Raw genomic sequence first — 18,261 nt, 5'->3', positions numbered from 1 at the left:
AGAAAGATTTCATCTACCGCATTTGCCACGCTTAAGATGCCTGGACTGAGTGTCAGGCTTGGCATGTCGGGTGTATTTACAGCTGCTGCTGATCATAGACGGTGTTGAGCATTACTTCTAGACCAATCAGGCTGTCCGATGGCTATGGGGAGGTGCCAATCAGCGCCATAAGAAATGATAATGGATGGTGAAAACTTACAATTTGCATGCCTGCAATGTTTTTTGTATTCTAAACTGTATCAATGCGCCATAAATCTCACCTCATCCGTTTTTAGTGTCATGAGTGGCTCATTGATTGATCATGGCATCTTGAGTGTCCACAGTCTGGAGGGCCAGCACTGTTTCTTCTGTAACATCTCTCTTTTTTTTAAACCACTTTAGTATTAATTTTAAAAGATGAAACGCCACTTGTCAGCACATGAAGCGGTGGTTACTGAGGATATTTTCAATTTGTCACACCCTTATCACAAGACATCTTTAAAAAATCTAGCTCTTTTTCCCTTTCAGAGAGGCACACATCTTAGAGAAGCATTAATCTACCAGCACTGGCTCTACAATAGCTCAAATACCACGCAGAGCTTGGATGGATGGATGGATGGATGGATAGATGGATGGATCAGAGCTGAAGTTAGACTTAATGCCAGTATTAGCATTTGGTTGGAACAGCAGGCGGGCAGAAAAATAGACACAGTGTAGGAGTAACCAAGTATAGGAACAGCAGAGCAGTCAGTGACTAGCTATCAAATGGTAGCCTCCAGATGACCTTTGACTCGGTGAACCCCTCACATTTTTCCTACGCACCTCTCCACAGCTAGCCCATCTTATCGGCTCGCTCTCTCCCTCAGTCTCTCTCACTGCTACCCTGGCCAGAGACCTTTGAATGATTGAGTGGGCTGTAGCCGCACAGTAGATCATGGTAATGTATTCAGCCAGAGGGGTTGGAGTGTTACTGCCTTAAAACACCCTGGCTCTATCCAACACTAGAGAAAGAAGACAGATGAGGCCAAGATTCCAATTATTTTCTCTTTCTGTTGACCTCAATTCACTTTATCAATGCTGTACAATGTGTAGCTTCTTTCACCACATGGCCTAAAGGAAAAGATGTACTGTTGCATACTCCGTATTTGACAATATACAAATTTATTTTTCAATTATGACGTGCTGGAGATAGAAAGTGAAAATACACAGGGTTCTTTGGAATCCATGCACGTACGTGTACATGAATGCGTGTTGTTGCATTCTGCAGAGAAGTAGATGGAGGGGTGGAAAATAATCTTGTAATTCAGGAGAGTATTTGGAAATCCAGTAATCCTCATAATCCTACTGTAGTGTAAACAGAATGCTCTATACAGTAATAAAACGTACTTAATATCCATCTGTTGAAACACAGAAGTCATGCAGAGGTGTTGTGCTGTTTTGAAGTACAGCCATTATTGCGCCACCCATAGAGGAACCCAAATATCCCACTTTGCTTTATCAAATCCTACAATGCCCCATTTACCCATCACTATTTACTCAGTCATCACTTTGGATTTACCCACGTTACACTCACTGCCGCACAGCCTGAAAAACATCCCGCATGATAGCAGCAGTTTTCTGTCCTGACAGGATTCAGCAAAAGACAGGATTTATTTAAGAAAGAGAGACAGGCAAAGAGGAGAGAAAGTGAGGACAGTGCAAAAAAAAAAATAAATAAAGAAAAAAAAAACCCTACAGTATCCATCTCCGGCAGAGCAGATGGTAGTCAGAGCTTTACTTGACTTGCAAATGTCTTGCTGTTCCAACGTGACAGTCCCTTGGATGCTGCCGGAGCATCTGGGCCTGTCTATATAACATGTCACCATGCCAACCGTAAGAAAGCAGCCCATATCAAACTTGACTTGAACTCTTTTATCCATTGAACCTTTAATACTCATATACTGATCATTAGTCCTGTTTGAGTGTCCTGTGCCATGCAGAGCTCCGACCATATGGGCTTAGATGCTAGACAGCAACAACAGCCAGAATGGACACACGGAAATCACTATACAGTTCCACAAATCATTCGATGTGAATGGAAAAAATGTTTAAAGATTTGTTCCATGATGATGGATTTACAGAAACAATATAGAAACAAAAAAATATTACATTCCTATATAATAATTTTCAATCTTTCTACAAAGTAGTGAGTTATTGTTATACTTTGAACAGCACAGTTACCACACATTATTCTACCACCTAGCTCATTATACAGTATTCAGCCCCCTTAGAAGTGTTCCCCTTTTTTTTCTTTTCAACATTAGTGTTGTATAATTTGGCCTTTTCAAAAAGAATTTATAAAACAACTATATTATGTTAAAGTGAAAACAGATTTCTATGTGTATTGCCAATTGAATAAAAATATACAATCTAAAACAAGTGCTTGTATAAGTATTCACTCCCTTCAAGTGAGTATTCAGTAGAGGCGCATTTGTTTGCAGTTATAGCATTGGGCCAGAACTGATAGTTCTCCATCAGCCTTGCACATCCGGACACTGCAATTTTACCCCAATCTTCCTTGCAAACTGTCAGGTTACACAGAGATTGTGAGTGAACAGCCCTTTTCAAGTCCAGCCACAAACCATCAATTGAATTGAGGTCTGGGCTGTGACTTGGTCACTGTGGAACATTCACCTTGTTGTCTCTAAACTATTTCTGTGTAGCTTTGGCTGCATACTCCGGGTCGTTGTCTTGCTGAAAAAAAACAAATCTTCTCTCAAGTCACAGTTATATAGCATGCTGAATCAGGTTGTGTGTCTGGGTTTTCCCTGTACTTCGCTGCATTTATTTTTCCTTCCAGGGTCTGCTACAGAGAAGCATCCCCACGTCATGATGCTGCCACCACTGTGCATCACAGTGGGGATGGTGTGTTTGTAATGATGTGCACTGTTTGGTATTTGCCAAACTTACTGTCTGGTCTAATGGCCAAAAAGCTCAGTTTTGGTCTCATCAGACCAAAGAAGCATCTTCCCGTTGACTTCAGTGTCTCCCAAATGCCTTCTGTTGAACTCTGGTGTAGATTTATGATGAGCTTTTTTCAGCAGTGGCTTTCTTTTTTATCACACTTCAATTAAGCTTTAACTAGAGAAGAACATGCAGCGGTTGTTGTATGGACAGTTCTCTGCTGAAGCTTGTGACTCTTTCAGAGGAATCATGGCTGTATAGCACCTAATGGCTGCACTTGTGTTGAATTAGACTATTTTAAGGGAGTAAACACTCTGCTATTTATTTTACATTTTATACTTTTAATTAACTGACATTACTCAATTAACAAAAAAAATAATTATGTTGACTATGATCCCATGTTGAGAAGCAATAAAAGGACAAAACGTTAAGGATGGATGGGTTACTTTTTAAATGCACTGTAAGTATATACAGCTTTTTGTGGGTCTAGAACAATGTCGTTTGTTTTATTGGTTACCTCTGGTTGACTGTGAAGTGGCTTCCATGCACGGTACGGCTTCTGTAAAAAAAAATGTAATTAACTCTCATCTCTTCATATAACTTTTCAGTTGTTAATGTGATTTCAAAGAACCTAAACTTGGTGAAAGTATGTCAGGAGTCTTATCTGGTTGTTCTATCTATTTTTTTTTTTTTTTTAGAAGAGCTTATCTTCTCGCTCTCGTCATGCGCTGTTACTGTAGTTTGTAAAGTTGAAACTCTAAGGAAAAATTTCAAGACCAAGAAAAGCTGATTCTGAGCATTCAGATGTTATAGTATAGTTAGCTCCAGACTGGTGGAGCTGTAATGCTGTACATGTCGATGGGACAGATGCAATCTTTCTTTCAACAATAAGCACTGATTTTGCAAAAAAGCAGCTGACACATAATATGAAAGTGTTTAGTGATTTAATCATTTAGTCGAGTAATGTAGCATTAATTGTCAATCATTAAGTCATTTCTCAGGCAAAACAACAATACATTCTTTTGTTTCAGCTTCTCAAATTGTGAGGGTTTGCTGCTTCTCTCTGTTCTAAATCACTGTAATCTGAATATCATTGGTTCAAGCTGTCAACAAAACAAGGCATTAAAAAAATGCCCCTTTTGGCCTTGGTAAGGTATCAGGCCTTCATAGCAGTTTTTTTCACTTATATAGTCCAAATGATTCATCAAGATGACAACAACCACAAGTTCTTGAATCAGAACTTATTTTAAGATTACGATTCAATGCCCTACATGGTGGAAACACACAAACAGTCTATAGTCTATATCCAAGAGCAAACTAAGTAAAGATGCCAGTCCCTCCGTCCACCTCCACAATCATGCTCCTACAACTCGCCTTGCACCATGCTGGCAAAATCCAATTGGCGTACCCTACACAGAATGAGTTTGCATCGATCTCCCTGGCTTTCTCCGGAGCAGCAGACAACAGGTAGGAGGCGTGGTAGTTGCTAGCGTTCACCACCTTTGATGATATTTACCTCTAATTAAGTTTCTTCCCCTGAGAGAGAGCTGGGAGGGAGTGAAAGGAGATAAAAACCTCTCTGAGCAGAGTGCTGTGCAGCAATCAATCCTCTCTCCCCTTTCCTCCAGAGCTGAGCCAGGCAGGATGGATGGAAGACAGGTCTCTCATCAGGGCAAACTGGAGAGAAGTAATAAAAGAGCCATAGCTCAACCTCTACTGGAGGAGACAGAGGAGCAATGCCTCCATCCTTTGTGGTTGTTGTCCTCCAGTGTTTTTCAGTGAGGCAGTCACAGCAATTTATTTTCAATTTTATAGAGGCCTCCTCTACAATAAAGATGGATTTAATGACAGAAAATAAATCCTTTTCTCCGAAAAGAATTGGGATTTTATGTGTCAATTATTAGGCTGGTGAGCCCGCTGCAGGGTTCATGTTGATACCAATGTGTTTCACTTAAGATCACGGTTTAGGTTATAACAAACAGAATAGTTTACACAGAATCTGCTTGAAACTTGGTGTCTTATTTTGGAGCCAGAGAAAAAGAAAAATCTTAGCTGAGTGGAGCTGTCCAAGTTCATCCTGGATGACTGAATCGCATTTCTTGTTTCATTTCAGGATGCTCAGACTATCATAGCATGATATGTAGACTGTTTCGGTGCAACACATCCCCCGGTGCATCACAAAACGTGGATTTTCACCCTAACTTTTTTTTTTTTTTTTTCTCCTGTGCCTGTTCCTTCTCCCTAGGTGTGTAAAGTATTGAACACCACCAGTATGAGCTGCTTTGCTCCCTCCCTGATAGCAGAGTACCTTCCAGGTTTGGACTCGGTAAAGCATGCTGACGAGTTTGGGTTCATCTTCAACAACGTCCAGGCTCTGCTGGTCTACAACAACACCAACCTACTCTACTACCCAAACCCTTACTTTGAACCCCTCAGCACCACTGGTGTCCTGGAGCAAAAACCAGGCTCACCTATCATTCTCAAGGTACAAAAAAAATTAGATTAGTAATCAACTAAAACTTCAGAACATGATCCCACCACTTGCCATTGAAGGGTAGTGATCATCTCGCCCTGTAAATGAAGTATGGAGGGCTTTTTGTGGGGCTAGACAACTACCTCCCGGCTAATTTGTGAGATGTTTTTCTATCATAAGGATTCTTGTAAATGGAAGACATAGAATTCAGTGAAGGATATATTTTATTCTTTTCTCTTGATTACCAGCTGTTCCCACTTACCACCACTGTGAAATATATCACCTTCCCCATGTCAGTATACAATCATATTTGGTAGCAGCTGTGCCCAAACCTGGGAATGTAATTTACAGTATATTTAGGTGACATATTGGCTTACACTGCATTTTTAAAAAGTGTCTGTTTTTCTTTGAACTGTGTGTTTGACTGTCTGAATTTATCTCCTAATTTCACACCCTTCTGTCCATCGCCTCTTGCCCACAGGGCAGAAACCTGGTTCCCCCGGCATCAGGAGGGGTGAAGCTTAACTACACGGTGCTGATAGGAGAGACTCCCTGCTCTGTCACTGTGTCTGAGAGCCAGCTGCTGTGTGAGCCACCCAACCTCACTGGACAATACAAAGTCATGGTCAGTACCCATCTGCTTCCGTCTGAGCATTTGTTATTGTTCCTAACTGTCTTTCTCACTTACTTCCTCATCCATCCCTGGATTTGTGATTTCTTCTTCATAATAGTTGGCCTCTAAACTCTATTATCTGTGCTCTGATCATTGTTCATTCAGCTGAAGGAAAGGGGTCAAAGGGAGAGCAGCATGAGTGTGCTCTAGCTGTCAAAAGGTTCTGCCAGAATTCACTGCAATTATTTTTAGTTGCCCGCTCGCTTATTGAGTGCAAGACCCAGACTATTTCCCTCTCAACATCAGCACATAGGTGGCCATGTGTTTACACTCAGTATCAATTTCAGCAGACTGAATTTACTTAGGCTTCAGCAGGATCTTGGGTGAGGCTTTGCTGTTTATTGATTATCATGTGAACAGATCTCAAAACCAACAAACAGATATTGTGGAAACATGATGGAATTGAGGGTTCAGTGTTTCACATTTGAGGATTCCTAAGATACACTGAGCTGTCAGGAGAAGTTGAGTAGATAACAGAAGATTTCTTTTGATTTTACGTGTTGTCTGTACGCATCTCTTGGCAGGTTCAAGTTGGCGGCCTTCACGTCTCTCCCGGTGTGGTTCACATCATGTCTGACAGCCTGCTGACCCTCCCAGCCATTGTTAGCATCGCAGCAGGTGGAGGTCTCCTCCTCATCATCGTCATCCTTGTCCTCATCGCCTACAAGCGGAAGTCTCGGGAGAATGACCTTACCCTGAAGCGCTTGCAGATGCAAATGGACAACCTGGAGTCGCGAGTTGCCCTGGAGTGCAAAGAAGGTTCGTATCAGAATAGTGGAGCCTACTGCTAAACTGCAGATCGTCGAGCGAGGGGTGATTACGGGTCCACTTTGCTTCGAATATCCATTTACAGCCAGTAATTTTAGAAGCTGCTCTAGCCCTCGTGTAGCTGGATTGGGCTGGTGAATGCATCTCACTTGAGCAGACTGTAATCACGTAACAAGCATGAATGTGTATTTGTGCATGTAGTACAGTAAGTAAATTACTGGTGGTCTGTGTGCATTAAATAATGCAGTGAAAAATTATTCCGATCTGGGTCAGTGAGTCATCCTTACTCAACTGACCTGAATCAACAGATTCATTCCATTAGCCCTGCATGTGACCCTTCTCATCATGCAGTTTCATTTTCAGATTTGCAGTTTGCATGTTGGAGACAGAAATGTATGCACAAATACAGAGTTTTCATTAGAGTTCTTCAGACCTCATCTCAGCAAGTCAGACATTGCACAAGAGGCGTGTTACATTCTATTCACATCTCAAATATGCTAGATTTATTTTCATACAAGGTGTGTGTACTCTAATTATGTGTTTCCATGCAAGTGTGCACTGGAACAATAACCACCCTTCAGTGTTTTCCAAGTTGTTAGTGTCGCTGTTATCTGACACACAGATGCTAGGAAACACACTCCCTCCTCTCTTGTGTGTCAGGGTTAACAGAGGGCACAGTAGTTAATCTGACCTTCGACATTCCACCCAGTCGATGGGGACAATATTTAACCCTCACGCTAACCTCCAGCTACCACTTTAAACATCAGCTCGGTGTTGTTCAGTTCCATGTCCGTGCTTTCAACTAAACACTGCTGATTGGCCCCTCATGTCATCATCGGGGTCATTATAGCCAATCACTGAGACAGCAAAAGTGAGTTTGTGTTTGACAGTGTTCAGGAGATTTCATCAGCCAGGAAGGACCTTATTACTTATCCCCTCCAGCTACTCCTGATCGCCTCTCCCGGTGTTTTTATGCCGTAAAAAAAAAAAAAAAACAGCATCCTACTGCAGCAAACAATGGTCAAATTACAGACAGACAGGCAGATAGACAGAACAGGCAAACAGGGGGAGTCACGCAGGCAGCCTTGGGAAAGGAGAAGATTAATGTTTTAACCATTAGCAGTGGCTAGGAGAGTGCTGCCCTGCGGGTTGGATTTAGGAAGGTACCTGGGTTCCTCCTTATGAGTATATACACTGTGAGCCCATGTGCTGGTGTGTAAACCCGCGAGTCGCAGGGGGCTGTGGGGGCCAGGAGGCGAGGGCTGAGACTGGTTGGACATGGCGTGGTTTTGCGGACGGTGTTAGGGGACTGCTGCTGCTCCTGTGATAGGCTGCAGACAGGGAGCCTCCCCAAGGGCGCAAAAGCAGAGCAACGGAGCCGTGGGCCTGAACGAGAGTCAGTCAGGATGGAGCCAATTAACTAGTGCTCACCTGCAGCCTCACACTGAGATGACACACTCTTTTGGGCCTTTGCTACAGCCAATTTACTGGCTGGTAGATAAAAATGAGTGAGAAAAGGGGGTGTATATGTGTGTGTGTGTGTGTGTGTGTGTGTGTGTGTGTGTGTGTGTGTGTCTGAGAGAGAGAGAGAGAGAGTTCTGTATTTTTTAAGAGAGAGATGTGAAATATTGAGTTCCTCTGACATGAGGGCTATCTTGAGCCGTCTGTCATCTTCATCATAACGGCAGTAAACACCATGAAGATAAGAGGAAGTCACTTATTTGGTCCTTGGGGATTAAGGATTTTTTTTTCATGACGCATTTTTCAAGTAAACCCTCCAACTGGTTTCTCCGTCCTGTCTCCCCTTTTTTTCTCACAGCCTTTGCCGAATTGCAGACTGACATCAATGAACTGACCAGTGACCTCGACAGAGCTGGAATCCCCCATCTGGACTACAGGACGTACGCCATGAGGGTCCTCTTCCCTGGAATAGAGGATCATCCCGTCCTCAGAGAACTGGAGGTAACATGAGACAGACTGCAAGAAGAAAGAGAATATATAAAGAAGATGCATTAGGAGAGGCCAAGGGGAAGTCAAACTGAGGTTAGGAAAAACAGAGAGGGAGCTGTCCATACCGTCTCCACCCTGTAGGGTAAACTCCACACACGAGGAATTGCTCGAGGGGGAAACGATACCAGTGTGCCACTTATCCTTACTACACTCTGGTCTGACACACATGCATAGTCAATCATGCTGCGCCGCATACACACATATATAAACACCTCACATGCAAGCTCCCTCATGGAAAACAGGGTCCCAGCACATGGCTATTTCATCCACCAGTGGCTGCAGTATGAGGGGTAATGAAGTGAGTAATTCCAAATCCTCAGGCAGGTCTGTGGGTTCCTCCATTGGGGGGGGGGGGGACTGGCTGGTTAACACTTTTTGCTCCTCTTCACGGGGCCAGAGAAGTGCTGGGAAATGAGTTTATTTTATGTGGAATGCAGAGAGGGCTGTCCAGAGGATGAAACTATCAGGGATTACAATTGTGATAGAGGTCCACCTTTTTATCTGTGCATTGTGTGTGACAGTGTGAGGCAGGTTTACTAGGTCTGGTTAATTAGAGGGGTGCTGGTTCAGATAAAACTAACCATGTATGCTAGAGGTCAGAGACAGTGTCTTTTTACTTCTTAGAATAGTGACTAAGCTGCATAACCTTGGTTTTATCTGTGGCAGGCTTTTTTGCCAAGAGGAGCCAAATTAGTTATCCAGACTTAAAAAAAAAAAAAAAAAAAACAGCACTCAAACAAACACAAAGTGAGTTTTGTTACTTGGATCGTCTTACCCAGGAAAGTTATTTGACATTTGTCTTGAAAGTGAAATGGCGTCTAACTCAGAGTACAATGCTTTTCGGTCAATAATTGATTAAGATCTTCTCAGTTACTCATCATGAGTGGGAGCTTCTGTGTGCCTGAAGTGAAACATGAGTGATTGTTTTGGTGCCTTTGGAAAAATCTTTATTTTGTGTGAGACAAGGTCACAGTGAAAGTTGAAGAGCAACAAAGCATTTTCAAGAAACAATTCAGCTCATTATTATTCAAATTTTTACCGGACAAATTAGCGCTGGATACTCATTAGCCTTAACACGTACATTGTTCTTCCTCTCTCTTCTGTCCAGGTGTCAGGTAATGGCCAGCAGAATGTGGAGAAGGCCCTGAAGCTGTTTGGCCAGCTCATCAACAACAAAGTGTTCCTGCTCACCTTCATCCGAACACTAGAAATGCAGCGTTCTTTCTCCATGAGGGACCGTGGCAACGTGGCCTCACTTATCATGACTGCCCTGCAGGGGCGACTAGAGTACGCCACTGATGTCCTTAAACACCTGCTGTCGGACCTGATTGACCGCAACCTGGAGAGCAAGAACCACCCCAAACTGCTGCTGCGCAGGTAACATTATGATGATGTCCTTTAGTGAAGTAAGACCTACCTTCAGTTGTGTTCCACTAGATGTAAAATAAATTACACTTTATGAAGTAGATTTACATTAAATATCACCCTCAAAGGCACCTAAAGAAAGTCAACAAAGGAAAACTTGCCAATAACAAATTAGTTTTGTTAATACGCTTGATTGACTTTTAAGTTGTGAAAAAGAATAAAGACAATTAAAATAACATAAAGTAATATAAACAAGCAAGTGCCTCTTTAATATTAGACACAATCATATAGAGAAAGTGCCTTAATCCTTAGAAATACTGTTTGTTTCATTTAATTAATCAGTCAAAAAGAATGCACAGCATTACTGTGTACATTCACATGTGATGCTGGTCCTTGAAGATAATTATGTTCACACTGAAAACACATTCATCATATGAAAAAAATGTGAAGTCTAGCGCTGCACTAGGATGTTCTTGCATATAGACAGATGGATGGGGATTGATTTAAAGCTCTTTGCCCTTATATTATGGGTGAATGTGTTGTGACTTTTCCCACTCTCCCTGCTGCATGTAGACGCTTTACTGAACAAGTCTTGCAATGAGTTCTACAGTACACGAGGTAAACGGCATGCACTATTCACATCAGGAGAAACATCTGAATTCCCTGCATAATGCCACATTCTCTCCAGCGTGCTGTCTCTCCCACTGCTCTCTCTTAATGCCAATGTCAGTCTCACTTATCCTCCGGGCTCAGGCTCCTTATAAAACATTCAGAAGTGGTTCAACTTAACTTTTTTCCCTCTGTGTGTATCCGGTGTACATTGTTTTCTTGGGGAGTTGGGACGATGTGTTAAAACTTTAAACACCTGCTACGTTCTTGCCCAAGTGTCCTCAGCTGCTGTTGGTGGTAACACTGTGGGTATATAACTGGTTAAAGGACTGACAAACAATAATTTGCTCAAAGTGCACATGCAAAGCCTGAAAGCCTGACAGCTCTGTGCATGATTTTGAATGTGTTTACAAGACAAATAAGCTGAGACAGTGAGAGCAGGCAGCTGCAATACTTTCAAACAACAGCTTCATTTGGATGTTAATGTTCCCTTAGTGTCTCTCTTTGAAAAAAACGCATTAATAGTCGGAGTAAATAACTGCCAGACAGAAAAGACCACACTTACAGACAGGAAGAGTGGACTAAAGCAGCACAGCATCAAATGGACCTGGATTAAGCTGTTGTTTCACATGACAGCCGGGCCCCACGTCACCTCTACGTTTTCATTATCCTCCCTTATTAGGAACGTGGGGGTACATAATCCTCAGGTCCCACTGCTAGAGCCTGGAGGGCTAAATGTCCTATAGTTTTTACATTTCACTCTTGATTTTTGTGAAGAATTTAAGGGATTATGGATTTGACATGGCTCTTTGCTGTTGTTGTCATCTTCATCGCCTATTTAGAGAAAAGCCGACAGTCGAGCCAGCGAGTTGACTCACACACACACACACACAACTGTGATAATAGTCAAATTGACATGTCTCTAAGCAGTATTTGTGTTTGTGCAGGGCATAGAGTGAGGCCACTAGGCATACCCGAATAGTGAAATATTTGCTCTTATTCCATTCCCTTCTGTTTTCTGGTTGCAATAAATTAGTAGTAAATAAACCTCTTTGCTTTTTCTAATGCATCTGTGTGTGTAGGTGTTTAGAACGTATCATACTACCATACTGAAGCAGTGAGCACAGCTGTGCCGACTATACTTGAGTCCAGCGGTTTCAGTGTATTAATAGCAGCAGCGTCCACTCTGAATGTTGTTCCAGATAAAATACCGGTGAACTTACAGTTGCAGAGCGAAGTTTACATGGCAACCTGAGAGTGCCGACACACAGGAAGGACCTGCAGGTCAACCCACCCACTTCCTTTTCCCATTTATATTACAGTGGGTTGAAAGTGCATCCCAAGACACGTTTGAGTTGTAGCAAAGAGCCTTTCTCCGCTCAGCTGTCATGGAATACTTTTCTCCAGAGGGGAGCACGTCCACAGGCTAGCATGCTCCAACCATAATCACAGAAGCGTCACAGACAAAGATACAAAAATAGTTTCATCTATCATGTGCTTTCGGAGGTTATCGTCATGTTGCCATGTTTCTGGCAAAAGTAATCAAAGTTTAATATGCACAGTGTATCTACATTATTAAAGGACATGGTTGCCTTTATTCTAGATGCATATTTATGGTATTCAAAGCCATGAAGACCAAAACCAGCACAGTGTTGGCATGTCTCTCAGTACTTTCCGAGCTCTGCAGTCTGTCACTCCTGGAACTCAACCCCAAAGCTATTTGTTACTAAACTTGTAAGTCTCTAAAAATAGGTTGCAGATAAAAATTCTTTCATTTTTAAAAGACTAAATAAAACACAGATTTGGCGCAGGAGCATCTACTCTAAATACATTACTGTGACCACGTTATCTACAACAATAGAGCATGTCATCTTGTGCAACGGTGTGGTTCATTTGTTTGTTCTTTTATGGTTCTGCTTTGTGGGTCTATGGCATTTAGGTACATGTTAGATCAGGCTTCATTTAATTGTTGGATTTGGCCTTTTCGTCTATAAAGAAACATGTAGAATATCAGCAGATTTATCCTTTAAAGACACAGCCTGTCTGAATGCGTAACATGCCTGTGTTATGTCAGACATACATTTATCATTTTTACATGAATCTTTCTCATGACTTCACTCAGACATGCCCACAGCTGAGATGGAGAGAGCCACAGTGCGCATGAAATATTTGCCATACATGCAAAAGAGGATAGTAAATCAAGTGATGTATAATGCATAATAATGCACTGATAAGCAAAAGACTAAATCTAAACTAATAACAGATTGTCAAGCTGTCCAAGTAACTAACAGCCCAGTTTATTTATTAATTACTGTACACTGAAAATTTCGGTGGTAATTTAATCACTACTACTGTAACTCTGTGTGTGGCAGGTAGATCCTGAACTATGCTCTCTCCATGTCATTAATGAGGTTACTGCTGTTTTTCCAGTTGCATAAAAACATATTAAGAAAATACTCCTACACAAAGCTGTAAGCAACAAATTTCAGCTACTGCTATCGCTGAACAAAAACCCACATTCCATTGAGTCGTGTTAATCTGATGTATTCTGTCTTCATTGTACTAAAGTTCTGTTTTTTTTGGACATCTCAGCTTTTTTAATAGATGTGAAATTATAGAGCAAGGTGAATAAGAAAAGGTGTTCTTGGAATTGGCAGCAAACTGTGAGCTGAAATGTGAAAAAAAGACTTCCTTAAATCGCTTCACGCAACTCGGGTTGCGCTGCTTGTGCGTGTCTATCTGTTAATGTGATGGTATGCAGGTCAAAGTGATGAAAGTGATATGTAAAAGCTAGCAGGTCTGACTTTGCGAGATTGCAACTTTCACAGAAAAGTGAGCCGGATGCCGACACGTTCAGTTGAGATGAGATTAATGGAAAGGACTGCATGTCTGAAAGGGGCTTAACTGTAAACAAGCGATTGAAAAACAAAGGATTATCACCTGCTGTTGATTGACAGGCAATTTAATAAAATACTGACACAAGACAGCGACTAAGCCGTGTTAATTTACAATGCAAACTCTTCAGGGTGCATTTAGAGTTGTAGAATCGGGTGTATTCAGACTCTTGAGTGCTGAAACCTGTAGTGTATATTCACACTGTAAGAGAGCATGAACACAGCATGTGCACACGGCGCATGGGGAGGCTCTGACACAGCAGCAGAGTTATGTTGCTTCTCCGGCTAAAGCAAAGGCATCCTTAATTATTGAGCCCCTTTCTTTGTGGCGAGAAGATGGAGTGCCACGCCATCGCTGGCCGCCGTACAACAAGAGAAAGGGGAGGACAGGAGGGAAGATGAGAGGAAAAATGAGGAGGAGGATGAGTGGGATTCAACAGTTAGACAACTAATAAACATATTAATTCAGCAGATTAAATGGAGGCTCTAAATGCTTTCCACAGATTAATTTCCAAGTTACGTGGGCAGCACGTTAAAGATGCTGCATGTAAACTCACTCTCTGATTAACATTAACTCTGCATCTCTGCTTGGCTCTCAGCGTCTCTGCCTCCAAAATACCTTCTTTTTTTTTTTTTTTTCCTTCATTCCTCTCACACATGTTCTGCCTCTCACATGGACAGATAATCTCCTGATAGTGTGTTTTTCATATTTGAGCATTTAATTGCTGATGTGCTATCTGTATTTTATTGAGAATGGTAATATTAGATTAATTTGAATCAGTCTACAGTCACTACATTCATCCTTAGTACGAGTCCCAACGATAGAACAAGTCCCAACTATAGATATAGCTATAATCATTTTTGATGTGTTTGATGTGATTTTTGATTTTAAAAAAAAAAAAAAAGCGATGAAGAAAGTGGCTCTCTTGAGTAGTCTGCAGGGCTACAAGTAGGTTAAATAAAATCGCTGTTCAAACATCATCTCTCTTCGTCAGTCATGTTAAGTGAGATCTGATAGGCACATTTGCTGACTGTAGATTTGCGCTTAATATGCTCACTTTAGATCAATAAATACATACAGAAATGCATCATGAATTTTTTATTAATTGCGGCTTTCTGTTCTGTTGCTTAAAGAAGCTGGATGGGCTGAAGAGGTAAAATGAATGCATGTGACAAGCCTCTTGGCAGAGGAAGCGAGATGGAAAACAAATCATTGCCATTTATTTGGGGAAGTAGCTATTTGCGTAATAGTTACAAAGAATGCAACATGGCTCATGTCAGCGGTTGAGTATGATGGTGGGGTGGATGTGTTTCAGTGCCAAAGGGCAATTTGTAAATGTTATACCGCACTACACATCTCATACTAGACATTGTGCCCTGCATGCTCTTTTTCCTATTATGCTCAGCTCGGTGCTGGGTCCCACTTTACCAGCCATCATAGCAGACCAGTGAAAACACATTCTAGTATGTGCATTATGTTGCATTTATGTAACAAAGATGTAATATCCCCAGTCAGTTAAGCTCCTGGAATCATGATTGAAGGGTGCACTCGTGCTCCTCCGAGGCGCGTTTTTCAGAGAATCTCTGGTCTCTTTGGTATTTAAAGATTTCAGATGCCTTCTGGTTTCTTTGTCTTGATAGTGAAAATTTTTTAGCTCGCAGACACTTTCATTCTCCCTAAAAGCTTTTTGAAAGCAATATCTAAGCTTTGTGTTTGATTTCCTCACTCTTCAGTGTGCTAAGTGGAATTGATGCAGCACCCCATAATGTTTGGATTGTATTCAGCGCCATTAGTGAAACATGTTCTTGCGTTCACTTTCTCTCCGCGCTCTACCTCTCCAGTGCTCGTCCCAGCACTCCCTCTCTCCTCATGTGTGTGTTGTCATTGGCCTCTCCTTCTGCCCGTCCATTATTACTCACACTCTCGTGGTGTTAGATGACCCCCATCAAAACATCCCAGATTAGCCACTTCTTTTTTACATTTAAATCTATTCGCCGTTCTCTCCATCTCCTTCTTAAGTTTTTTTTTTGCCACAGCCACTCATTTCACCCAGTTTCCTTTCTCTTCTTTATAATGTTCTTTTAATGGAATCACAGAACATTGCTTCTATCACCTTGAGACTTTTCAATCTTGTATTATTTTTCTCCTCAGCGTTTTTGTAATGAGATTTCCGCCCATGCAGAGCAATGGAGTACAGCATTATTAAGAGAGCGAGTATTGTGTTTGGCATTAGTTTCATTGAAAGACATTCCGCTGGCTGCTAATATAGCCTCCCCCCCCTCCATCCCTCCATCCCACCATCCCTCCACCCTGGCTGCCATTAGGAGACCAGCAATGGGGCCTCCTCTCAAACACTATGTGGGATAATGAAATCCTGATGTTCATTAATGAAACTCAATTAATAGAAAGAAGGAAGAGGAGGCAGATGAGGAGGAGGACAAGAAGGAAAGGAGAAGGAGGAGAACAAAGTGCTTCTCCCCCCCTCCTGACATTCAAGAGGAGAGATATTAAGGGGGAGTCGGCGCAGCCCCCGCACAAAAGGCTTTATTTGACTTCCTTCTTCGGGACTTGCTGAGCTTATTAAAATGCTTAATAGGTTCCATTAACTTCTAACACACTCAAGTCTCCTACAAGCAGGGAGGGGCACATGGTAAGCATGGAGGGGGGGTAAAGAATGGTGAATTCTTGTAGAGGAAGAAGGGCAATTACAGAGGGATTTGGGGTATTGTCCAAAAAATCCACAATATATTTAGGTTTATTCAGCGTGAAAATACAGCCTCAGGCTCTCGTGGCTCCTTATTATGTTTTTCAAAGGGAGACTTTTTACTGTGCAGCATTCCAATGTTGAGCTTGTGAATACTGTATGTGTGTCTTTCTTTTATTTTGTATGTATACCCTCACCTGTGTATTTATATATATGTCGGAATGACAAAGAGGAGAGAAGCACTGAGTCTGTGTTTGTGCCACCAAAGAGGATGCAGTCACTCATGTATACATGTACAGGAGCGCGCACTTTTGCAGCTTTCAGCTTTTCGGCAGTGTTTACTCTCTCATCCTGGAGCTGAAACTGGGTGAGCTAATCTACATGCTTCTCCCCCCTGCTGGCACATCACACTTGAAATAGGCTGTCACCCAGCTCTCCATCCTCTCAACGAGCTGCCAATAGACTGGCCAGCAGTCTCATTCACAGGGGAATAGCCTCCAGGCGTGGGAGACAACATCACAACTCAGCCACACATCATTCAAAACAAAATAGAACCTCTGCTCCACTGTCCTGCAGCTGCAGGAAAGTTTCATATTTGCAAGTCAGGGTGGAGGAGAGAAAGAGAGGCTTCACTCTATCTCATTTTAATGAGAGAGAAAGACACCTTTTCTTGTCTCAGTGACTAAAATGTTAGCTGTTGTAACCTCCTTGGCTCAAACAATCCTTCTGGGAATTTTGCTTCGGTCCTACGCTCTTGCTTATAGCCCTCAAACACGACTTAACACAATTATCTCCATAATAGTCATAATCACCCTTCAGGTCCATTCAGAGCCTGAATAGGTATAATCATCCGGAGCCCTATTGAGAAGACGGAAGCCTTCTAGCTTGTCTTTAATACCTGGCTGCTTCGATTCCTGCTAATCCCTGGTTCAGCACAGTGTGCTGTACGGCCCCTCCATCATATCCACCAGAGTAATCACAGTAATTTCCTGCTGCATTAAGAGGGTCATTTTTTTCAATACATTGCCATTTAAATTGGTGCCGTTCGTATACAAGCGGAGATCACTGGCGGTCAGGTGACAATCACAAGCTGTCACACTCTTGCAAACAGCAGTGCGGTCTGTGGAGCACTTTACCACGGCATGTTAAGTTATGACTAATGTGTGTAGCAGCTATGTTAGAGCTGGCCAGAGTAATAATGTGTGGACGAGAAACCAGCTGCAGAAAACTCATTTTCTGATCCAAAGCAGCTTGGAATTGGTGTTTTTCAGGCCGCATTTTTAATTCTGTATAGGCTCGTGGAGCAGTCGAACAGAGAAGGCAAAAGAGCAAAGCAGAAGCGTTTTTACAAGATGAGGCAGAAGCTTGTTTTTGCTATTCACCTCAGGTGCTTGTCCGCACAGAACTAACCCTTTCATCTATGCTTCATGCTCGTTAACCATTCCCACCTGGCTGTTTGGTATTCTGTGTTTTTTTGTTTTTTTGAAGTCTAACTTCTGTTTCTCTAGTGTTCCATGATGGTGCTAATGAGGCAGAGGGAGGATGCTTGTCTGGCATTCTGAGAGAGACACGAGCAGAAATCATAAAAGAGGCACACGCAGGCCTCTCGTGTGCTCTGCGGTAGAAATAGTCGAGAGGTCATTGCACACTTGTGTTTTTTCATGCCCAATCAAGCCCAGCAGCAGGCTGTACCTCCGTGTGCGATTGACTGGGAAGGGAGAGGCAGTGGGGGGAAGGCAGAGGAAGAGGGGAGGAAATGAGAGGAGAGTAGATCGTTTTGGCTGTGATCAGGCGTTACCTGGCTGTGACAGCACTCGTCTCTCTCAACAGCTGAGGCTTGTC

At 42.3% G+C, this 18,261-nt stretch overlaps 1 protein-coding gene across 1 annotated transcript in view; it reads left to right on the top strand.

Annotated features, from left to right (window-relative positions):
- The window catches only part of LOC103366170 (plexin-A2-like), a 123,151-nt gene that overhangs the window by 83,389 nt on the left and 21,501 nt on the right, over positions 1-18,261 (top strand). The window contains exons 17-21 of the mRNA XM_008293827.1: positions 5,168-5,407; positions 5,877-6,020; positions 6,593-6,827; positions 8,656-8,798; positions 9,955-10,223. Coding sequence (XP_008292049.1) covers positions 5,168-5,407; positions 5,877-6,020; positions 6,593-6,827; positions 8,656-8,798; positions 9,955-10,223 — 1,031 coding nt within the window. The remainder of the gene's footprint in view (positions 1-5,167; positions 5,408-5,876; positions 6,021-6,592; positions 6,828-8,655; positions 8,799-9,954; positions 10,224-18,261) is intronic.

This window comes from Stegastes partitus, unplaced genomic scaffold (genome assembly GCF_000690725.1).
Source record: "Stegastes partitus isolate 25-593 unplaced genomic scaffold, Stegastes_partitus-1.0.2 Scaffold20, whole genome shotgun sequence".
Classification (NCBI taxonomy): domain Eukaryota; kingdom Metazoa; phylum Chordata; class Actinopteri; family Pomacentridae; genus Stegastes; species Stegastes partitus.
The sequence above is the reverse complement of the archived record's forward strand: the minus strand, read 5'-3'. Positions and strand labels throughout refer to the sequence as shown.